Source organism: Mustela nigripes, chromosome 5 (assembly GCF_022355385.1).
Source record: "Mustela nigripes isolate SB6536 chromosome 5, MUSNIG.SB6536, whole genome shotgun sequence".
Taxonomy (NCBI): domain Eukaryota; kingdom Metazoa; phylum Chordata; class Mammalia; order Carnivora; family Mustelidae; genus Mustela; species Mustela nigripes.
In genome coordinates this window covers 3,392,354-3,416,352 of record NC_081561.1, presented here as the reverse complement: position 1 = coordinate 3,416,352, position 23,999 = coordinate 3,392,354, and the positions used below count along the sequence as shown (strand labels likewise).

The window sequence follows — 23,999 nt, the reverse complement described above, 5'->3', positions numbered from 1 at the left end:
TATTCATTAAATTTAATTTTTTAAAAAAACCCCAAGTACAGAGTATTGTTTTGAATTAATGAGGGAACCACATCTTCTGGTTGGACAGAATCTCTGGAAGCAGTGGCGATCAGCTGTCCTTGGGAATGACAAGTAACATGTGCACACACACCCACGCCTGAGCGAAGGCTTTGAGAACAGTCATGCAGATTAGAGAGGGAAACTTAATATTTACTGGGTGGAATGAAGTCATCGCATCTGATAAAACCACTGACTGCAACTGTGGGAAGAACGGGGTGGAGGAGAATGGTGTCACGGGGAGGTTATGTTCATCCTTAAATCAATCAGGCTCTGAAAACGTGTTCGACAGGGAAACTGAATTAAGATTACATCTGAGAGATGCTGCCTCGAAGTAAAAATAGAATGATTTGGAAAATGAAAGATTTAACAAATATCAGCCCAAGATGCTGAGGGGACTATACATTGCTGTAAGTAGCATGGATAGTCATTTGGCTCTATCTTGTAAAAGGAACATCTGTGTCTTCTACACCCCAGCACTGTCCCCTAGATATGCAAGGAACTCCTACACCTGTGCACCAGGGGACAGGTCCAGGGGTTATGCTGAGCAAAATACAGACAAATACTATATGATTTCATATACTATATGATTCCAAATGTGGAATTTAAGAAACAAAACAAATGAATAGAGGGAAAGGGAAGGAAAAATAAAATAAGATGAAAACAGAGAGGGAGACAAACCACAAGAGACTCTTAACTCTAGGAAACAAACTGAGGGTCACTGGAGGGGAGGTAGGTGGAAGGATGGGGTCACTGGGCGATGGAGGGTACAATTGTGATGAGCACTGGGTGTTTTATGCAACTGATGAATCCCTAAATTCTACCTCTGAAATTAATAATACACTATATGTTAACTAGATTGAAAAAAAAAAAAAAAGATTGACTGGAAAGGCAGTCTTAAAGTCATAGCAAGAGTATCTCTAAACAGTTGGATTGTGGGATATTTCTACTTCCTAATTCATACCTATTTGAACTCCCTGAACTTTCTGCAGGAATTACACAGTATTACTCTTACAGAAATAAAATAAAAAAAAAAAATGGATGAAGACATGCCCAGCCCTCCTCCCTCCTCTGGGCTCTTCCCTAAGAGACCCACCTTCATCAAATCAACAGCATCTTTTGCATCCCTTTCAAAAAAGTCCGCTGGGAAGTCTCGATCTGGGGGTCTGGAATGTCCATATCCTCGAGGATCCCAGGCAACCACTGTGAAGAGCTTCTTATTCAGGTTCTGGATCTGGGGTCCAAAATCAGTCTCTCCACTTCCTAAAAATAGCCACTCGGTTACCCTCAGGTGAATGATTTCATTATTTCAAGCATGTTAAGGTAAAAGCAGAAACAACTGCAATCTTAAAACAAAGTAACTAGTTTCTACTCAAAAGTTGGACAGCAGGATGCAGTCAGCAAAGTAGCCTTGTGATAATAAATAAAATCCATTTCCTGAGACGCTGACTTCCTTTCCTGGTAGAGTTCAGACTTGCCTTTTGTCTCCTCCTAGTGGCTACTTTGAGGATTCATTTGATCCTTTATTACTTCAGCACTTTTGATATATTCCCAGTTAATCTTCATTAAAAAATTTTTTTAATTAAAAAAAAAAAAGAAATTCATGAAACTGCATAGAAATTGACTTACTAATATGGTATGCTTCTGGGTAATTTTTTTTTTCTTTTTAAAAAGTGACTGTTACAGGGCGCCTGGGTGGCTCAGTGGGTTAAGCCACTGCCTTCGGCTCAGGTCATGGTCTCAGGGTTCTGGGATCGAGTCCCGCATCGGGCTCTCTGCTCAGCAGGGAGCCTGCTTCCTCCTCTCTCTCTGCCTGCCTCTCTGCCTACTTGTGATCTCTCTCTGTCAAATAAATAAATAAAATCTTAAAAAAAATAAAAATAAAAAGTGACTGTTACAAATGAGAGAGATCCTAATATGATCTGTCAACGAATTTATATGATTTGATCCAAGTTATTCAAAGTAGAATTTTAAATTCCCAGGTTTTTTTTAACTAGGCTAATGTGAACAGCCCTGCAGATTTTATTTTCTGGTTATAAGTAAGCACCAGAAAACTCAACTAAAACATTAAAATGAGAGGGAGGGCAGGGTGTGGAGGGGAGTAATCAGATTCGCTTGTTTCATTCAAACAACAGCATGTTAACAAGTAGAACCCCGTTCTTGAGGCTGTGGTGGAGCTGACTGGCAGTTCCCAGCCTGCCCACGAGGTCATGGCCACTGTGTGCAAACACCTACCATGTGTGGCATGGAAGGTTCTAAGGAGCCCAGTCCAGGGGCGAGTCAGCATTTTGTTTTTAAAGTCTGCTTAGCTGGTAAGGGCTTGTAGCTCAGGCCACACACAGATACTAAACATCTTGTTTGATAAAGTAGTTATTATTACAAAATGTCTTTTAAGATGGTATTTAACAATATCAAGGACCACGATTCTTTCTGGGAAGATCTACCTTTCTGAATATCAGGCAAATATCAGAAAACCTAAGGCAAAAATATAAATGGAGAGGGTGTCTGGATGGTTCAGTTAGTTTAATGTCCAATTCTGGATCTCAGTTCAGGTCTTGGCCTGTTTGTGAGATCAAGTCCTGTGTTGGGCTCCACGCAAGGTATGGAGCCTACTTGAAAAAAAACAACAAAACTTAGATGTGTATCACATTGCTACAATGTTGCTATAATACATACATTATATGTGTATACAATGTTTCGTGTATATATATACATAGTATACATATGTTTTTGCACATATATATGTCTTCTACACACACACACACACACACACGTGTGTATATAAGTTTGAAAAGGCATTTTAGCATTTAACTTTTACAAGAAAATAAATCACAAGGAAATAATACATATTGGTATTCTTTAACTAAATTAAAACAATACCCAAAGCCTTAAAACCAAATTTGAGTGTCCTGGAATCACTGAATATTATCTCCCTGAGCTGGATACAGGTAAATTACTTATCTGGAAGATAAAATCGAGATCCAGTTGGCTTTACTATGCTCCATTCATGCCAATCTAATTTTGATTTCCAAAAAGCTTTAAATTAAGTCTTGCTCTTAGCTCTTATTTTAATTGAGCATATAATCAACTGCAACAAGGGGATTAATCCACCTTCTAGCACTGGCAGTCTTGCATCCTGGAATCCCTCAATTCCAGGCTCACGGGGATGGTTGGTTAGTAGCTCATCTAGTTAGTCGATCCCTTCTGCCCACACCCTTCTCCTGGACTCCTGTCATTCTCCCAAATTATAGGTAACTACAGGGTGTAACTGCATGAAAAAAAAACACCTGGGTATTTAAGGGAATAAAGAATACATATAGTAGAAAGTTACCTTTCTTTTCTGTCACTTAAATTTGTAGCAAATATTAAAGCATTTAACAAAGCACTAAAATCAATAAATAATATTTGGCATCTAATAATGTGAATGCATCATAGACTACACAGCACACAAATTCCATTAAAAAACTTCCAGACCCAGCATTCCAGGAAGCAGGAGGACTGCATGTTCTCCCTCTCCCGTCTGCTGATAATGCAAATGGACACCATTCACAGCCACTTTGGCAGAGGTTACTGAGGTGCTGCAAGAGAAAAATCCCACCCCCAAAGAAAGATTACTTAGCAGTATAAGCGTAATGTGAACAAACCGCCCTTACCTATCCCCGAGTCACCTCCAGTACCCTTCTCAGTCTTCTTGGATTCCTTTGATTTGTGCTTAAGTTTCCCAAACCTAACAGGGGACCACTCACTAGACTGCAGGTCTGAACTATGCCTTCATGTTTGAATGCCCTACACCGCCAGCCCAGGGCTTACCCTATAACAGTACTGAAAGGTTGCTGAAATCAATAGCCATACACCCTCAAGGGCTCACACTTGGTGAGCTGGAAGCCAGTGGTGCCAAGAATGCAGGCGGACACTAGCTTCACTCAATGACATGCGAGGTTGAGCAACCAGGACATAAAGCCTGGAGTCACTGGTCAGGACCTTTGCAGATCTAGAGGGGTGGCCTGGGACTTCTGCTGCATGGCAGTGTTCCTTGGGGCAAGTCTGATCTCAGGAGTCCACAGAGAAGGCCTTGGTCCCTAGGCAGTCCTTTAGGCATATGGCTTGTCGTGTTCTCTGGCCAGTCACTGCAGGGCTCTTGGAGGGAATGCCTGTCTGCACTGCTACGGCCGGCCTGGTTTTTAACATGTTGCAATATGTGTGTTGATGATTAAACACGGGGGTCCATAACCTTCCGTGTCAAGAGTGCTCCCTGGACTGCTGACCTTCCTTAGCCCAACACCACCCATGACCTAGTATCTAACTGGACATGCTGGCATAGGAGTGTGCCCAGGTCTGTTTGGACTGATGCGTGTACCGACCACATCAAGGGTACCGCTCTGATGAGCCTCTCCTCTGCGGCTCTTCCAGAACCTCCAGAATGACTATGCAGGGATACATAGCAATAAACACACACAAGACTCCTGAATCAGGCTCTAAAAGCCTCCCCACGGATTTCCCAGGTGGCTGGGTGACGTGCGGAAAGGACATTTTGGCATGCCAGGACAGATGCTGGAAGGAGGTGCTCCTCTTCTCCTGGCACAATGTTAAGGAATTTAAATTAACCACTGCCCCCCTTTTCTTTATGTATTTTCTACCCCTATTACCTGACTGCAATTAGTCAAAATGCTTACAGAAATTAAGCATTTTTTAAAAAATGAGGTCCTCGGCGCCTGGGTAGCTCAGTGAGTTAAGCATTTGCCTTTGGCTCAGGTCATGACCCCAGGGTCCTGGGATTGAGCCCTGCATTGGGCTCCCTGCTCAGCCGGAAGTCTGCTTCTCCCTTTGCCCCTCCCCCCATTCATGCTCTCTCTCTCTCTCTCAAATAAATAAAAACTTCTTTTAAAAAATGAGCTTCTCTTTCCTCTTTTGGTTTCCTCTCATCACCAGTTTCAAATGAGAACGCAGAAACAAATGTGTTGTATACGGGTACATTAAGTCTTAACACAATTTCTGCAAATGTAACAGAATTGGGTGGTAATAAAGCCTGACATAACTATAAGCTCCTTATCTACAGAAAAATCATGAAGAGCAATAATAAATCCACTGAGCAACTGTGCTATCATACTGTCACTGCCAAGTTCTTCGGAGTCATTCATTTTCACTGTTAAGGTGGCTCTAGGATCCAGATAAAGGCAAATAATACTCCGGGAATAAAGAGTCACCTCTGCAAACATTAACTGACATATTCATTTTTGCCCACAGTCTAGCGGGAGAGAAGATAAAGAGACAAGAGATTCCCTCTGCAAACCACCAGGGAGAGAAGGTGATGACCAAGGCCAGGAGCACAACAAGCATGGCTAGAACTAGTTAGTAGGATTTCCCATATTCACCACCCAGGAATGAGGCAGCAACTAGCTAGAGATGACCTGTATTCACATGGCTAATGTTAGCGATGATGTGTGTCTTTGTTGTACCTCGTGTCCTAAGATTTTTGAGGGGTTCCCCTTCCTTGCCGCATTCAAGGACATGCATATAGGAATCCTGTTGTGCAGGGAAGATGGCACATACAATGAGAGGAACCCCAATCCCCACGGCATCTTTCTCAACATCCAAGACAGTAGGATTTTGTGGCTGGACACTGCTGACTCTCCCTGTCTGCAAGTGTTCGGGTCTCCGGCAAGGGCACTGCCATAATAGGCATCCTTTCCTTCAGCTTTCATGATCATTCCAAAGTCTCTAATGCAAAAAAACCTCTAACCTCCCTTTGCGTTTTGCTGTATTTGTGTTTTGGTTCCCCATTCCAAAATTCATCCCCGAATTATCCCCATCCCATCTTTTCGTTGCCCAAGATGAAGGCAAAAACAAAACCATGTGGTCTAGAATTTGGCTTAATAGGAACTCAATGTCAGGGAGGTTACTAAGGCAGAAGACTTTGAAGATAGTTTTAGAAGAAAGACAGAGACCATATGGGGTAGCAGAGGTAACTGGAGAAGAGTGAAAGAAGTAGCATTTGGGTTGAACTTCCAAAAGGAGTAAAATTTTTAAAAAAATATGGTGTGGAGAGTTTTTCTGGAAGAAGAAATAGCATGATCGAAGGCCCAGAGCAAAGGACATATTTATGTGGGGACAAGGCAATGTTCAGCCTGACAGGAGTGTGGAGTCAGACAGAGAGGAAGGTTTGGGCTGAATGTTGAAGAGGTCCGCAGCTAGGCTAAGGAAAAATAACATGTCCCTAGTGCCTTGTCATCAACATCCTATGTGTCCCCATACCAGAGGTACCTGCCCCACTGTCATATCAGCCCACACCATGGGGTTAATGGAGGCTATCAACAACCTTTCATGGATCTCCAGGTTAGGGAAACAGGACAGGGAAGTGTTTATGAACAAAAGTAAATCAAAGCAAATCAATTTCAAATGCAAGAAAAAAAATTTTATTTAAAAAAAAGTTGCTGAATTAAAAAAATAGTTATCAAATCATTTACTGAATGATTTATTTATCATCAATAGAACACTGAAATGAGGGAAGCATTCTTCTCTCCAGCTTAGCAAGGGGCTCTTAGACAGTATGTCAGGCCTCATTTTATGTGTCTGTTGATAGAAAATCTGGCTACAGTGGCCCTGAAATGTGTATTATTACTTGACCCACAATCAAGAGACCAAATTTCCCAAACTGTCACACAGGAAAGAGGATATAAAACTTCAGAAAGACCAAAAATGAATATTTCCTTCGGGGTGTCCATCCATCTTTACCACCACTTTCTCCCTGCTAGTAATTAGTTCACTAACTCGGAGCATAAAAATGGAGTTTTAGGGGTACCTGGGTGGCTCAGTGGGTTAAAGCCCCTGCCTTCGGCTCAGGTCATGATCCCAGCATCTTGGGATCGAGCCCCACATCGGGGGCTCTCCTCAGCAGGGAGCCTGCTTCCTCTTCTCTCTCTGCCTACTTGTGATCTCTGTCAAATAAATAAAATCTTTAAAAAAATAAAAATAAAAACAGCCTGTAGGAGGGCATACTCATCTAGAATCGCCTTATCTTCTATTCTTTGACTCTCTTTCTCAGGGAAGCTGGATAAGCAATTATGTGAATGGGACAGAGGTCACAAGCAATACAATGATAATAACTCCTTGACGGAGGGGGCCTTAACTCCCTTCCAAGAAGGAAAGTTTCCTTTAAGAATCTAACAACTTGGGGAAAACAAACTAACACTTAGTTTCATTACTTAAGCTCAGTAACCAACTCTATTAAGAGCTTACTTATCTCATTTGTTTTGCCGTGTGATGTACATTACACTTACCCTAATTTTATCGTTGATAAACCTGAGGATTAGAGTGTTTCAACAACTGGCCCCAGTCACATTACTGGCAATTTATACCTAAGTGTCTGACATCAGCACCTTTGGCATTTTGCCTTTGCTTAGAAATAAAAATGGAGGGGCACCTGGGTGGTTCAGTGGGTTAAAGCCTCTGCCTTCAGCTCAGGTCATGATCCCAGGATCCTGGGATCAAGCCCTGTATTGGGCTCTCTGCTCAGCAGGGAGCCTGCTTTCCTTCCTCTCTCTGCCTGCTTCTCCGCCTACTAGTGATCTGTCTGTCAAATAAATAAAATCTTTAAAAAAAAAAGAAATAAAAATGGAGCCAATTAATACGACACATCCTCACTCTGAAAGTCCTACATGTTCTCCGTTTATCTTATGTTCAGCTAATTATTTTGTATACTTATTCCAAAGTAACTAACCATCAGCTACAACAGAGTAGCAGCTACCCCTAGGGCTTGGAATTAAAAGAATTTTGATGACTTACTTTGGACCTTTTACACTGCATTACTACTAAGATAGTCAAATCTATATCAGTGCTAACTGCAGCTACCAATTAGTGAATTCTTATTATATTCCAGGCCCTTCACATTTATTGTCTCCAATGCTCAGAACAAAACTGCAAGGCACTAGGCTTAGAGAAGTTAAGTAACTTGCTCAAAGTTGCGCAGCTAGAAGTGGCAACGCAGCCACGTAAAAGACCAGACTCCATGCTCTTGTTACCTCATGGGTGAACAAAGTCTTCCAAAGGGGCCCCACCTACCCTGATTGCCAGCAGAAAGAAGGTGGTGGCAGGTGCCAGGGAAAGGAGGGTCTCTGGTTCTTAGGCAGAGCATCCCAAGGTTGAACTCAGAAGACATTTTTCTTCTGGCAGGTTGTTAGGTTCTGCAAATCATCAATACTAGAACTGTACTCCATATACAACTGCAGGTATGAAAGGCTTTTTCTTTAAAATTTTATTATTATTATTATTATTTATTTTATTATTATTTTTTTTAACCTTGTCCCGGAACAAACCAGTTTACAGACTACAAACTAAAAAAGAGAGTCACAGATAATAAAAAAGAGTCAGAGCTCCAAAACACAGACAAAACAAGCTTCCGGAACACAACTCAAGTGTAGGATGGGTACTGGCTGTTCAGAAGCAAAGGTTTTAAAGGGGTGTTTTCTCCTCCTTGTATTGGGCTGCAGCTTCATTTCAGGACGACCGATACCACTGCTGGTTTCCTCTGATTACATGTAATATCAAGTTGCAACTGCATTTACAAAATGGCAGTTCAAAATCCAGAGAAACCTGTCTTTCAGAGTTATGGGAAGAATGATTTGCACTGAATCGATGGGGCCTTCCTGCAACCATTAACTAACCTATCTTAACTTGGGTATTGGTATATAGTAACCTTATTTCAATCTTTCTCCAAATAGGAAACTGGATAAATTGCCACTTTTCTTTTTTTTTTTTTTTTTTTTTTTTTTTTTTTTTTTTTTTTTTTTTTTATTTTTTTTTTTTTAAAGATTTTATTTATTTATTTGACAGAGAGAAATCACAAGTAGGCAGAGAGGCAGGCAGAGAGAGAGAGAGAGGAGGAAGCAGGCTCCCTGCTGAGCAGAGAGCCCGATGCGGGACTCGATCCCAGGACCCTGAGATCATGACCTGAGCCGAAGGCAGCGGCTTAACCACTGAGCCACCCAGGCGCCCCAAATTGCCACTTTTCAATGTTGATTTACACAGCTGTGAACACTGGCCTATTTTTTTCCCCACCTGTATTAAGACAGTCCTGAAAGTCTAAAAGTTATAAAATAATAATAAAAAAGAACTTAAATCAAATATGAAACTCAGGGACTAGTTGATCACAACATAAAAATTTAAAGCTGGTCAGATTTTCCCCTTCTCCTTCCAAATTAAAATTTCAAATGAGACGCTTCCCCATTGGATCAACTGAAGTTCTAAATGCCAGGTACCCATTTGGGATCTGGCTTTTCCTAGTTATAAACGGAACTGACCCCTCACCAGTTAACTGCATACATGCCCCGTGTACCCATGTGTGTAGTGTAGAGTAGGTGTGCAGGGAATAAAGTAGAGTAAGCCTCACGCTGCTCTAGCCACATTTTCTGCTTAGTATCTCCTGGGACCAAGGGCACCCATTTTTAAGACAGTAAGCCAGAGATTAATCTAGTTTTGTTTTGTTTTGTCTCGAAGTGTATGTGAGGATGGGGGACAGGGAGTCAGAAAAGAAAAAAAGGCAGATTCTTGGCCTTTCCGGCTACATCGGAACCTCAGAGTCAGGCCAAGGATTCTGAATTTTCCCAGGCGCTCAGGGGGATTCTTTTGCACCTTAAAATTCAAAATCAGCAAAAGAAAGAAAAAGAAAAAAAAAAAAAAAAAAGGACGACGCGAAGACTTCGGACCCGAGACCCGTGACTATGAGAGCTAATAGGTCACGGACATTCTCAGGCTGGTTTTTTATATAAGAAGCATGAGAGATCAGAGCCATGAAGGTGTGAAGAGACTGGACAGAGCATCGAATAAGAATGAAGCGTCTGGAATTCTAATCTCTGGCGTGAGAGTGTCTGCGGCTAAAAGCAAATTACGTTACCTCCCTGGGTCTCTTTGGTCTGCACAGTGAAGGGCTTGAACTCCATCACCCAAGTCCTTTAAAGCTCCCGAGTCACAGAACTGAAGCCGATGCATGGCTGAAGGGCTCAGTCCCGGAGGCGCAGAGGTGGACGTTAGCTCCACCGCCTCCCGCGCACCCATCTCGGGCAGGCTCCCGGTCGCAGGGTAAAAGCCAGAAGGCGGAGACGCGGCGCTCCAGACCGCCACCTGCACCGCCCAGCCTGCCCCCAGGCTAGCGCGCTCCTCTCCCCCCGCCCCGCAGAACTTGGACCAGACCGCACGGGCTCCCGGAGGGAAGCGGGTACCATTACCCGAACGCAGCTGCAGGCCTGGCACGCGAGACCTGGTTCCCGGGCTTCAGAGCCGACAGGAGAATCCGCAGCCTCCGCAAAACCTGACTGTTTAGCGCCGCAGCCATGCTCACAGGTGGCGCCAAGCGCGCAGGACGCCTGCGCCGGGATCCACCCACCGCCCTGGGAAGCCTCGGCTGCCCGGCGGGGGAGCAAGCCTGAGCCCCGCCCCACTTGCTGCCTGAGCCCACTTGCGAGCCTCCCCACTCGCGTAGGCGCTAGGAAACACGCATGCGCCGAAGACCGCTCCGTTCGGCTGCCCGGGAACACGCATGCGCAGGGACTTCTGCCGGGACATGCTCTCATTGGTGACATTTCGCCAGTCTAAGTCTTGTCACTCCGGGGTGCTCGGCCGCGTAGCCCACTGGGTTATTCCTGACCCTTGACAGAAACTGGACTCTGGGTCCCACGGATACTACAACACAGATCGTCTTCTCTCGGGGTGCCAGCTCTGGCTCACGAGGAGCGCGTCCGAGTCGGCTCTACCTTACTCGTTGCCACGGTGACCCGCCCCTTCAAGGAGGCGAGCCCTCATCCATCCGTTCCGCCCATCTCTCGGGGAGCGGGAGGCGGGCGGCCAGGCAAGGCGGGGCTCGGGAGGGGTGGGTGGAGAAAGGGGGGTGCTCAGGCTGGCTGCTATCGGTGGGGTGAAATGCATTTGTTTCTAAGAATGTTGGGGTTAAAATTTTCCTTCATAAAATTTTTCTTCATCTCACACCCATTGGTATAGCTATTACAAAAAAAAAAAAAAAAAAAAAAAAGGAAGAAAATCCAGAAAATAATAAGTATTGGCGATGATGTGGAGAAATTGGAACACTGTGCACCATGTAAAATGGTGCAGTGGCAATGGAAAGCAGTATGGTGGGTCCTCAAAAAATTATACCCAGAACTGCCATAAGATCCAGGAATTCCACTGCTGGTTATATACCCTCAAGAATTGAAAACAGTGCCTCAAAGATATTTATACACCCATGGTCATAGCGTTATTCACAACAGCGAAAAGGCGGAAAGCAACCCAAATGTCAATGGAGGGATGAAGGTATAAATGTGTGTATACATATAATGGAATACTATTCTTTAAAATGGTTGGAAATTCTGACATACGCCATAATATGGATGAACATTGAGACATGATGCTAAGTGAATACGCCAGTCATAAAAGGACCAATACTGTATGATTTCATGTGTATGAGGTAACTGGAGTAGGCAAATTCAGAGAGACAAAGTAGAAAGGTGGCTTGCCAAGGGCTGGTGGGGATGGGAGAATGGGGAGTTAGTGTCTAATGGGTGCAGAGTTTCAGTTTTGTAAGATGAGAGGCGTTCTGGAAATGGAAATGGTGGTAGTAGCAAGATGATGTGAGTGTACTTAATGCCACTTAACTATCCACTTAAGATGGTAAATTTTATTAGTATTTTATCACAAAGTGTTTTTCTTCTTCAGATCATATAATTCAAGCTTTCTAAAGGTTATAAAACATTGCCTGCATTCACAATTCAGTGGAGAAAAAACTGGAAATAACTGGCAGTTTCACCATCACTGTTTATCCTTGGCTCCAATTATTCAGGATAGCAATAGCTTCCTTGCATATGGCATTCTTTATCCTCCACAAGACCCCGCTGTTGTAATAGCAGTATCCTCACTGGCCATTTGAGTTTCTTGAGCAATAAAGGCAAGGCTGGCCTACAAATGGATTATGCAAAAATATTCTCTCAACATTAATGTGTCACATCAATTTCCCGCATAGAAGGAAAGATAAATAATTTCAGCTGTCTACTATCATCTGACTTTAGAAACCTTTGGTGGGTCAACAATTCTTATTTTTTCCTGAGATGTTGATTTGGGATTTCTGGTCAGAGATCATGAGAGTAAAAACAATTATACAATTTTAACATGTTACCCTACCGAGAAGCAAAAGTGGTAGCACTATGAGGCTTTAGGTTATTGGTGTCACAGTTGATTTTTAAGTGCATACTTGAGAACTAGTCCTTTATGCATAACACTGTTGTACAGTTTTTTTTAAAGATTTTATTTATTTATTTGACAGACAGAGATCACAAGTAGGCAGAGAGATAGGCAGAGAGAGAGGAGGAAGCAGGCTCCCCACTGAGCAGAGAGCCCGATGAGGGGCTCGATCCCAGAACCCCGGGATCATGACCTAAGCCGAAGGCAGAGGCTTTAACCCACTGAGCCACCCAGGTGCCCCACTATCATATAGTTTTAAAAATAACTTTGTGCCGGCACCTTATGATGCATTATTTTGGTCCTCACATCAACTTTATTGCTCTATTTCTAGAAGAGAAAATTGAGGCTAAGAGAGGTTAGGAAGCAGGCCTTCTGTACCCAGCAAAAGAGTAGCAGAGGAGATTGTGGAGCCTGCTTGGCTCCACAACCTGTACTTGGATTATGTTATGGAACTCACTAGAATAACATTAGGACTTAAATGATTATTTCTTTGTGATCAGATACTTCTAAAATCTTCACCAAATAGACACCTAGTTTTGCTTTGATTTGTTCTTTTGTTGTTGTTTTCTTGACTTAAGTCCCTTGCAGTGAAATTGCACATTAACCCTGCCTGACTGCAATGGGTAAAAATCATTAATCTTTCACTTCTTACTCTTAAAACACTAAAACCTAATGGGTTAAAATAAACTTGAAATTTAAACCGTGATGTATTAAAATCAGTTTTGGCAGTTAGTAGATTTTTTTTTTTAATCCAACAAGAACAGACGTGACTAAAATAATCTTGTTGACATGGTTACGCTTGTATGGCGAGAAACCAATATTAACAATATTCCTGGCAAGGAAGTTTTTACATAAAGTCAGGTTGAGCTTGTCTTCCATTGTAGGGTCACAGCCTGCTGCTGACATAGCCCATTTTTATCTGCAACTGGCTAAGTCATTTATCTTAGTAAACACCTACTTTTATTTATATTATTGTAAGAGAAAAACCTTTATAAATAAGACACATTAAAATGTACATCGAAATACGATTTAAAACATTTTCTGGGGGCGCCTTGGTGGCTCAGTCCAAGCATCTGCCTTCAGCTCAGGTTATGATCCCAGGGTCCTGGGATGGAGCCCCACATTGGGCTCCCTGCTTGATGGGAAGCCTGCTTCTCCCTCTCCCACTCCCTGTTTGTGTTCCTGCTCTTGCTAGTTCTCTGTCAAATAAATAAAAAATATATTTTTTAAAAAATATTTAAAATTAAAAAAAATATTTAAAATTTAAAATTATAAAAATATTTAAGTTAAAAAAATAAAAAGTAAACATTTTCTGAGAAAGAAAGAACTATTCTGGAAGATCTAATGTCATATGATGGACCCCAAACACATATTGTAAGCATAGCCAAGTGGAAAAGCCACTGACTGCACAAGATTGTAAGAGCTGGGAGTGAGCATTATTTACCAGTAGAAACCTTAGGGTGTGAGTATCTTTTCTGAAGCCAAGTATGGATAGTCTTCTCATTTTGTAGTCTGTGTCATCTCACTTACTTAATTTTCTGCCCAACTGATTTTCTTGTATTGAAACTCTTTAGATACAAATTTGGCACTTTTCAGCCCAGTTTTAAGACAGTGGGGGCTAAAGGAAAGCCTTCCGACTGTGTTTGAAAGACAGTGGGGCTGCAGGCTCTCAAGGCAGTGTGATTTCATCCTGAGATCCAAAAAGCTGTCCAGAAACTTCTCTTTTTACTATCAGCTTCCTCTTGCCTGCTAACAGAGGAGGGCGAAATGGAGAATACATATAGGAAATGCCAACCTAAGTGAAGAAGCCCAAACGGTTTCATTTATACAAACACATCATTTCAGTATTTGAGGTACAAAATTTTATTTTTAAAAGTCCATTAAAAATACCATTTTTGCCTCTAAACTTGATCATCTAATTGCTTTGGAATTTAGACACTTAGGACAGAGGTACAAGGGATACATGTAGAAAAGCAGTCATCCATCCACTCCTCTCTAACAAAGCCTGGGACTCTCTCCATCCAATTTTTGTTTTGGTCTACATGACCTAATGCTATGTGGCAACAAAGTAGTGGGCCTGGATATGTATGGATAAGAGACTGAGCTTCCATTACTTTGTAGCAGTGCTCTTCTCAGCTGGGGCAACTGGGCGCTTCCAAGGAGCATTCACAATGTCTCGAGACATTTTGGCTTGTCCCAACCCAGGACAGGAGGAGGGAAGAATGGCACTATTGGCTTCTAGTGGGTAGAGGACACTTTCAGACATCCGGATCCTACAGTGCTCAGGACAGCCCCCACAACAAAGAATTATCTGGCCCAAGATGCCAATAGTGCAAAGTTAAGAAATTCTGTTTTATAGTCCCACTTAAAGTGTAGAGGTGTGTGTGTGTGTGTGTGTGTGTGTGTGTGTGTGTGTTTGTCAGCTGGGGCTAGTGGGATTTTAGAATCAGAACCACAAAATTGTTATCAGCCCACCAGACCGTAGAATCTATTCGGATATCCCGAGGCACCATACTGCATTCATCACTCCCTCCTTCCTGGAAGGGCTGAGCACAATGACAATGACACACCCTCTCTGTTTAGCCACGTGCAGGCAATGATTCTGAATGGTTTGCTTGCCTTCAGTCTTCTAGTATTCCGGTCTGAGTATCGAGTGGGCTTTGAAAGGTTGAGTGTTAGGGGCACAATTATCAGGCTTTGAAGCACCCTTTTTTTTTTTTTTTTTTTTTAAACATCACAGGTGCTCACAGAAAAAAGTGAAAATATTTCTACAATATCCTGGGGTAATCTGAGGAAGCTGCTCGACAGTGATCAGCCCTGAGGCTCCAGTCACAACCAGCTATGAAGAGATCAATACATACAAGCTCCTTTCGCAGGGCACAAAAGTTGGGAAAGTATCAGAATGCTAGGAAAGAACTTAAACACTTCATTAAGAATTGATGTAGTCACCACAATTAGTAGCAATTCCTTGCAACAGCCATTGGAAAATTCTGATATTTTTGTTCTCTATTATTTTTTTTTTTCTGTTTTAGTACTGAAAATCCCTTCAGTTAATTTATGGAGTGGAGACTATATGTAATTCTTGAAGCCTGTACTACCTAACACAACATTTGATACTGAAGTTAAAAGATCTTATAGTTTTGGAATGAACTGTGGCTAGAATACAAAAACAAACAAACAAACATAACCAAAAAAAAAAAAAAAAAAAAACCCTAGTTGAAGAGAACTCACAATTTCACCATACTTTGGTTATAACAGGAGTCTATATGGAAAAGAGAGCATAAAATAAGAAGGTTGACTTTGTTTGTGTCCCCTGAATTTTTTTTTTTTTCTTGCTGGAACAAAACTCCAGAAAAGTAAATGAATGGTGTTGTTGAAGGTTATGGAATGAACTGAAAGAAAATTATCTTTCTCAAACATCTCTCTCTCTTTCAAAACCCAATTAGGCTTCTTTCTGGATTGGGCCTTGGCCATTAATAGGTCTTCCTGGTTAGTAAGCTGTTTGCTGTAGATTTCTTTCCCATTCTCCAGCTATGGAATGTGGGAGATTTTCATGCAGAGAACCTATATCAGTGAGGAAAGAATTCTGCAGGATCGGAGGCAGCACACTTTCAGTGGGTTACTTACTGGTGAGGAGATGACCTCATGCTGCCATAGCCCCTCCAGGAGTTAGCTCTGGCTGATATGTACCAAATAGTTCAGGAGGTCTATTCTTGAACACTGGTGGAGCGCATAGGCCAGCTTTCCCACTGTGGCCCCCTTATTACCTTCCCTCATCTGCCACTTTTGGAGCATCTGGTAAACCTTTTCTTTTAGTCCATCTCTCTCATAGTCATGGTCAATTTCATCAATCTGAGGTTCAGTGAAGCCCAGCTTACGGGCACAGTTTTTCCATTGCTTTCCCAGATTTTCCCTGACTGGGTCCAGATGTTTGTCAGTCAAACTAGTGATATTTTCTGCCAAACAGAAAAGAGAAGAAGGTATCAGGCTATAATCCATTTGAACATTCTAGTTTCAAAAACCCATATAAAGAGTATCGGGAGACAGTAAAATAAAGATAACTTCTTAATTATGAGTTGTTGACCCATGAGGTGATACTTTATGTTTCTGGAAGCCCATCTGGGGTGTTTATGTGAAGACAATAGAGAACCTCTTCCTCCTAGCAGATTCCTCTCTGAGCCACAGCTGATGGCTTTGGGAATGAAAGCCCAGCTTGGCTATGAAGCTGTTCTATACATCCTTATCCAGTGGCCCTGTTAATATCAGACCTTCCTGATGTGAAGAGGGAAAAACACCATTTTTGTTCCTTTTCTTTTTTTTTTTTTTTTTTTTTTTTTTTTTTTTTTTAAAGATTTTATTTATTTACTTGAGAGAGAGACAGTGAGAGAGAGCATTAACGAGGAGAAGGTCAGAGAGAGAAGCAGACTCCCCATGGAGCTGGGAGCCCGATGTGGGACTCGATCCCGGGACTCCAGGATCATGACCTGAGCCGAAGGCAGTCGTCCAACCAACTGAGCCACCCAGGCGTCCCTTTTGTTCCTTTTCGTATTGTCTACCTATATCTGGCCAGAATCAAGGTCATCCAACTCTCGATCCCCTGCACCCAACAATTCACTTTCCTCTTAGGGAAGCCAAGACCATCAAGGGTGAACTCATTCAATTACACGCCTTCCCTTGTCTTTTAAGGAATGAGGCATCTACTTTTCAAGGTCTGTTTTGGGACTCTTCTCTCCTCTACCCTAAGTGCTATCTTCTCTTCTCCTACAGCCATACCCTCGCTTTCTACTGGTCCCTTCTCCTTAGGCCTTCATAAAAATAACAAAAAGAAACTAAAGTATAAAACCACCACCACACACATTTTCCTTGATCCTCAGCCCACCCCAATAACCAAATATAAGGAAAAAGACATTTCATTCCTGCTCTACTCCCCCACCACCATCTCCCATTCTTTTCTTAGCACCCCACAATGCAGCTTCTGTTACCACCACTGGATGGCAGCAGTCCAAAAACCTCCCAAGATATTTGCCAAGTTTTGTCAATACCTCTCTGGGAGAGGGACCCTGGTTTCATCAGATTCTCAAAGGAACCTGTGTCACCTGAAAACTTAGGAACCTCCTCTCTACGGCGGCCTAGTCTTCAATTGGATTAGGCTGGGGATTGGTAAACGATGGCCTGTGGGCCAAATCTGGCCTGCTGCCTGTTTTTGTAAATAAATTTGTATTAGAGGGCACCTGGGTGGCTCAGTGGGTTAGGCCTCTGCCCTTGGCTCAGGTCATGATCCCAGGGTTCTGGGATCAAGCCCTACATCGGGCTCTCTGCTCATCGGGGAGCCTGCTTCCTCCACTCTCTCTCTGCCTGCATCTCTGCCTGCTTGTGATCTGTCTGTCAAATAAACAAAATCTTAAAAAATAAATAAATAAATAAATAAATAAATAAATTTGTATTAGAACACAGCCATGTACATATGCACTTATCGTCTGTGACTGCTGTTCACTACAATGTCAGCTGAGTAGTTGCAACAGAGACCTCAGAGCCAGTGAAACCTAAAATATTTACTATCCAGTAAATATGATAGAAACATTTTACCAATCCTGGGGTTAATCTTAAGACCAGGTTCTTAAATCCTGTTGTTTGGGCCTCATGCCTGTGTTCCTCCCCCCTCCCACCCCCACCTTTGTGTTTTGGGATTAATGTTATGAGTGGAACCCTATAAGACTTACATATAAGTTACATAGTTACATAAGTTACATGTAAGTTACATAGTGGAACCCTCTAAGAGAAAGCTCTCTTGTTTTTATTACAGAGGTGCTGTTGAGGGCATAGTCTTCTATCTTCTGACAAGATAGAAGACTATTCCTTCTTTGATGAGATCGGAGGGAGCTGCCTCTCCCAGGTCTAAGTAGTGATATTGATCCTGATGATGATGGTGATGATGATGGTGATGATGATGGTGATGAGTTCAACACTTTCATAGACCTTACTACGTGCCAGGCAGTGTTCTAAGCTCCTTATACATATTGACTCATTTAATTTTCTTAACAAATCAGTTAATTAGATATTGTAATAATAAACATAATAAATATAAATAAATCACAAAGGAATTATACAGAAATTACAGAGACATGTTATAGAGAAAACATGGGGCAACTTTCAGGGAGAATAATCAGGGAAATTTCAGGATTCCACAATACCCCTCTAAACAAGTACGAAAGTTCAAGGCTGCTAGACAACAGGTCCTTAAAGGAAATCTTACCAAAGATATCGTGGTACTTAGCAGCTGGCTCTTCTTTAAAGTTCATGTCCAGTGGCACTGAACTCATTCCACTAATCTCCATGTAATTATGGTCTCCAATCTGAATGCCAGCACTGTTGCGTATGGAACATTTCACAGACTCATCTGAAAGGAGTGAAACACACAGCTAAGTATAGCTAGATCGAAAGCAAGAGAAATAAATACAACATGGTAAAAGGGCAGAGCTTTACTCCAGACATATATTAAATTCTTTATCCTATGCCAACCTTTGAAATTTTCTTCTTTAAAATGTAGCTGAACCAACCTCACATCCATCAGGACAACTACTATAAAAAACAAAACAACAAACAAACAAAGTAACAAGCATGTGGATGAACTGGAATCCCTGTGTGCGGCTGGTGGGAATACAAAATGGTGTGGTAAACAGTATGGAGGTTCCTCAAAAATTAAAAACAGAATTAGCTTAAGATCCAGCAATTCCACCTCTGGGTATCTACCCCAAAGGAACTAAGTGCAGGGCCTCGAACAGATATTTATACACCCATATCGATAGCAGCATTATTCACAAGAGCCAAAAAGTGGAAGTCACCAGTGTCCATCAACAGAGGAACAGAGGAACAGATAAACAAAATGTGTTATATACTGACAATGGAATATTATTCAGCCTTCAAAAGGAAGGAAATTCTCACGCATGTTACAACATGGATGAACCTTTAGGACACTGTGCTCAGTGAAATAAGCCAGTCACAAGAGGACAAAGACTGTATGATTCCACTTACATGACGTACCCCAGAGTAGTCAAATTCATAAAGATGCAAAGTAGAATGCTGACTACCAGGGGCTAGAGGGAGGGGAATGGGGAGTTAGTGTCTGATGAGTACAGAGTCTCAGTTTGGGAAGATGAAAAGAGCTCTGGAGATAAATGGTGGGGACGGTAGCCCAACATTTTGCTTTCATCACAAATGGTGGTCTTTGAGTTCTATAAGATAAAAATTAAAATACCCAAGACTTCTTTCTTAACCTTCAGAAAACAGCAAGCAAGTAAAAGAACTCAAGCAGTGACCTTCACTTCCATCAGAGATTGGGTATAATGGGTATAACTGTGATGCAGATTATAGAAGAAGATACCTACTGGTTACAAGGACTTGTAACCCAATACTTGTGGGCAGCTCCAATGAATCCCACCCAAACTGAGGCCAAGTGATCTCATGGAGACTATCTATAGTTGCATACTGCATCTGGTAGCTGAAGGCCACAAGCAACTCACCCTTGTCAACTTACAGTCTACAAGAGAGCTTTATTTTCAGAAACATTTTTTAAAAATGGTGTAGCTAAAAAACTGCTTACCTCTTGATGGGAAGGAGCCGAATGAAAGGGTGGGTGTGTTTCCCAGTAGGTTGGTCTCAGGCACTGGAGTTTTATGCACACTTGGCATATGGTTTGGATTTGGCCCATACCAAGCTCTTGAACTTGCTGCTCCCAGATCCTGTGGTCTTGTTCCAAAAGAGAATGGATTGTTCAATCCATTGTTCCAGTACAGTACTTGGGGTTGGCTGGTTGGCCCTGTTGGTTGGTGTAGTGCATTACCAGGACTGGTTGCACTAGAGTAAGGAAGGCCTACTCCTGGATTCTGAACATTCTCATAAGGTTTTGGCTGTGCAAAAGGGTCATGGGAGACCCTTCGTCTCCTTTCCTCCTCTCTATTATAAATCACATTCTGTCTGAGTGGTTTTGTCTGCCTGTCCATGCGGCTGCCATGAAGATGGTAGTTGGCTTCCTCCTGGAGTTTACTCTGCAAGCTGAGCTGATTCTCCTCCTGCTGGTTCTCTAGGGAGGGAGCAAACCAGGACTCCTCCACGGGACCTATCCCAAGTCCCTGGGAACTGTGCAGTGAGCTGGGCTGTTCTGGGGCTGAAAAGAAATGATCAGCATTGGAAAGAGTTTCATAAGGCAACAAGAAGTAAAATAAAAGCTGAGCACCATCACACATCTGTATCTCAAAATAAAATACTGAAACCTTTGACAACAAATAAAAAAGCATTTACTTGATGGTCCTCTTCCTATAAGCTATATAGGTAATTTGTAGAAGTCCCTGCATGGTGGTGAAAGAGTGCTGGAGAAATTTTAACAGGCAACAAACGTGAGTGTCATGGGAATGACCAAGGAAGAAAGGGACTTGTTTTGTAGCAGAGAAGGTGGCTGTCTCCTTGGTGTGATGCAGGGCTACAAAATGAGAACAGGAGCAGCTTGGTGTTTAGTACTTCCCATGGGTTCTTTTATTCTTTAAAAGCCCTGTAAGAGTAGGAGCAATTATTATCATGATTTGATGGACAGGGTTTACAAGAGGTTAATTTGCCTTAGAACAGATAGCTAATAAGTGGTTTCAATATCTTATACTCTGTTTTTCCTTTTGTTATAATGAAAAAAGTATCCCTCCTTGAATCTGAGATCAACTTCTCTGCTTGTTCTCTGGATCTATTATCCCTGACCTCAAGGACCTCAAGGACACATGTCCCCTCTTGTTCCTGAGCCAGCGCTTTCTCCCTATCTGGTATATTAGGCCTCTTAGGTTCAGGATGCTTTGTGATTTTGGTGAATACACTGTTATTTAGTATTTCAAATATATGTATATTACTCCCAAATACATTATAAATTCCTTTAAGGCAGGGCCTAAATTTTATAGCTTCTTCTGTTTCTTTATAGTCATGAAGAGTATTTTCTAGAAGAGAGTGAATGCATGAACAAGCAAGTGAATACATTACTTTCAATCATAGGATGTTACCTGAATTTGACCTGCTTGGAGGTATTGCTGTACAGTCAATCTGGAGAGAATGCATTCTCTTCACAAATGAACTCTGGTCTGGGTCTGGATACTGTTTCTGTAATTAACAGCATAAATGTATACTTTAGTATAAATAGTAGAAAATAGTTCCAGAAAATTCTTATAAGAAAAATGAATCTTTTCAAATGGTAGAGATTTCATATAGCTCTTACAAGGAATAAAGCTTTTTTAAAAAATAAACTTTTCCCCCCCAAATATCCAAAACAAGCTTAAAAAGAAGAACGAATTTGGAGGGTTCAAACTTCCTGATTTCAAAACTTACTATAAGACTACAGTTATCGAAAAAGTGTGGTATTGGTCTAAGGACAGGCAGAGACCAATGGAAGATAATAGAGAACCCAGAAATAAACCGGTGCATAGCCCACTGATTTTCAGCAAGGGTACCAAGACCATGCAATGGACCCTTACCCTTAATACATACAAAAATTAACTCACATGGACCAAAGACTGAAGCTTAAGTGCCCAAACCATATAAACATTAGGAGAAAACATAGGGGAAATGATTCATGACATTCAATTTGACAATAATTTCTCAGATAGGACACCAAAAACATAGGCAACAAAATAAAAATAAATAAATGCGACTACATCAAAATTAAAACCTCTGTGCATCAACGGACACTATCAAGAGAGTGAAAAGATAACCCACAGAATAGGAGAAAAATATCTGAAATCATATATCTCTGATAGGGGATGAATATCCAGATTATATAAAGAATTCGTGCAATTCAACAATAAAACATAAATAACCCAATTCAAAAATGACCAAAGGATTTGACTAAACATTTCTCTAAAGAAGATATTCAAATGGCACATGAAAAAAGACTCAACATCATGAGTCATTAGGAAAATACTCATCAAAACCATCATGTAAGATATATATGACTTCACACTCATTAGAATGGCTATTATTTCAAAAACAAGACAAAACCCAGAGAATGTACAGTCTTTTTGAGAATGTAGAGAAACTGGAACCTGGTGCATTGCAGGTGGAATGTAAAATGGCAGGGCCATTATAGAAAACAATTTGATGGGTCCTCAAAAGTTAAACATAGTATTATCACACAATGTAGCAATCTGCTCTTATGTATATACCCAAAACAACTGAATGAAAGAGCTCAAAAAAAAATTGTACACCAATGTTTCATAGCAGCATTATTCATAGATAAAAGGTGGAAACAAATCAGTATCCATCACAGTTGAATCAATAATCAAACTGTGATAAACACATAAAATGTAGAATTATTCAGTTTTAAAAAGGACTGAAGCTCTAACACAGGCTACAAAATGGATGAACCTTGAAAACATTATGCTTGGTGAAACAGGGTAAACACAAAAATACAAATATTGTCTGATCCCCATGTCTGTAAGGTACCTAGAAGAGGCAAATTCATAGACAGAAACTGGAATTAAGCATTCCCAGGGGCTGGAAACCCTTATTCTATAGGAATTGAGTTTCTGTTTGGGATTTTTAAAAATGGATACTAGCAGTGTTTGTACAAGATTGTGAGTGTACTTAATGCTACTGAATTGTACACTTAAAAATGGGTATGATGGTGGGTGCCTGGGTGGTGTGGTCTTTTAAGCGACTGACTCTTGGTTTCAGTTCAGGTCGTGATCTCCATGCATGAGATCGAGCCCTGTGTCAGTCTCTACTGTCAGCACCCAGTCAGCTTAAGACTCTCTCCCTCTCCTTCTGCCCTCCCCCATCATGTGCACACACATATTCTCTAAAATAAATAAATCGTTTAAAAAGAAAAGAAAAAAATGGGTAAGGTAGCAAGTTTTATGCTACATATATTTTACCAAAATATAAAAAAGTAGAAAAAGAGGGTGCCTGGGTGGCTCAGTTAGGCTCAGGTCATGATCCCAGAGTCCTGGGATTGAGTCCTGCATTGGGCTCCCAGCCCCATGGGAAGTCTACTTCTCCCTCTGACCTTCTCCCCTCTCGTGCTCTTTCTCACTGTCTCCCAAATAAATAAATAAAATCTTAAAAAAAAAAGGAGATAAAGAAATTCTTTTTTGCTATAAAAGTGGTATTATCCATTATTGAAAATATAGAAAAGATACAGAATTATATTTAAAAAGAAACTACATTTACTGCCTCCATTTCAAGCACAAAATTAACATTTTGGTATTTCCTTTAAGTTTTTTTCTTAGGCATATTTTCATTTTGTTTTAATATGTAGTGTTTCTGTTAGTCTTCAGTTTTAAATTTTTCTAAGTTCTATTGTGATTTCCTTTTTGATCCACAGGGCATTTAAAAATATATTTCTTGGGACACCTGGGTGGCTCAGTCAGTTAAGCCACTGCCTTCTGCTCAGGTCATGATCCCGGGGTCCTGGGATCAAGTCCCACACAGGGCTCTTAGCTCAGCAGGGAGCCTGCTTCTCTCTCTGCCTCTTCCTGCCACTCTGCGTCCTTGTGCACGCTCTCTCTTTCTGACAAATAAATAAAAAAAATATTTAAAAAATATATTTCTTAACTTCTAATCACACGAGATTTTCTAATTTTAAGATAACTAAAATAAAATTGGAGCATAACTAAATAACTAAATCAGAGTATAACTAAAATAGAATCAGAGAAAATTCTTTATATGATTACCATCTTTTATTTTTTTATTTG

The 23,999-nt window shown here is 41.4% G+C and overlaps 2 protein-coding genes across 4 annotated transcripts in view; both read right to left on the bottom strand.

Annotated features, from left to right (window-relative positions):
• BPHL (biphenyl hydrolase like) overlaps window positions 1-10,538 on the bottom strand; it is a 35,845-nt gene extending 25,307 nt beyond the window's left edge. Inside the window, exons 1-3 of one of the 3 annotated variants that reach the window (XM_059399351.1) lie at window positions 10,278-10,538; window positions 3,532-3,635; window positions 1,154-1,320 (exon numbers count right to left, since the gene is read on the bottom strand). In XM_059399351.1, coding sequence (XP_059255334.1) covers window positions 1,154-1,320; window positions 3,532-3,635; window positions 10,278-10,384 — 378 coding nt within the window. In that variant the 5' untranslated portion in view covers window positions 10,385-10,538. The other 2 variants (XM_059399352.1, XM_059399350.1) reach the window with 2 other exon arrangements.
• A 3,580-nt stretch (window positions 10,539-14,118) lies between these two features.
• The window catches only part of RIPK1 (receptor interacting serine/threonine kinase 1), a 37,546-nt gene continuing 27,665 nt past the window's right edge, over window positions 14,119-23,999 (bottom strand). The window contains exons 8-11 of the mRNA XM_059401492.1: window positions 21,315-21,411; window positions 19,880-20,443; window positions 18,533-18,676; window positions 14,119-16,235 (exon numbers count right to left, since the gene is read on the bottom strand). Coding sequence (XP_059257475.1) covers window positions 15,949-16,235; window positions 18,533-18,676; window positions 19,880-20,443; window positions 21,315-21,411 — 1,092 coding nt within the window. The 3' untranslated portion in view covers window positions 14,119-15,948. The remainder of the gene's footprint in view (window positions 16,236-18,532; window positions 18,677-19,879; window positions 20,444-21,314; window positions 21,412-23,999) is intronic.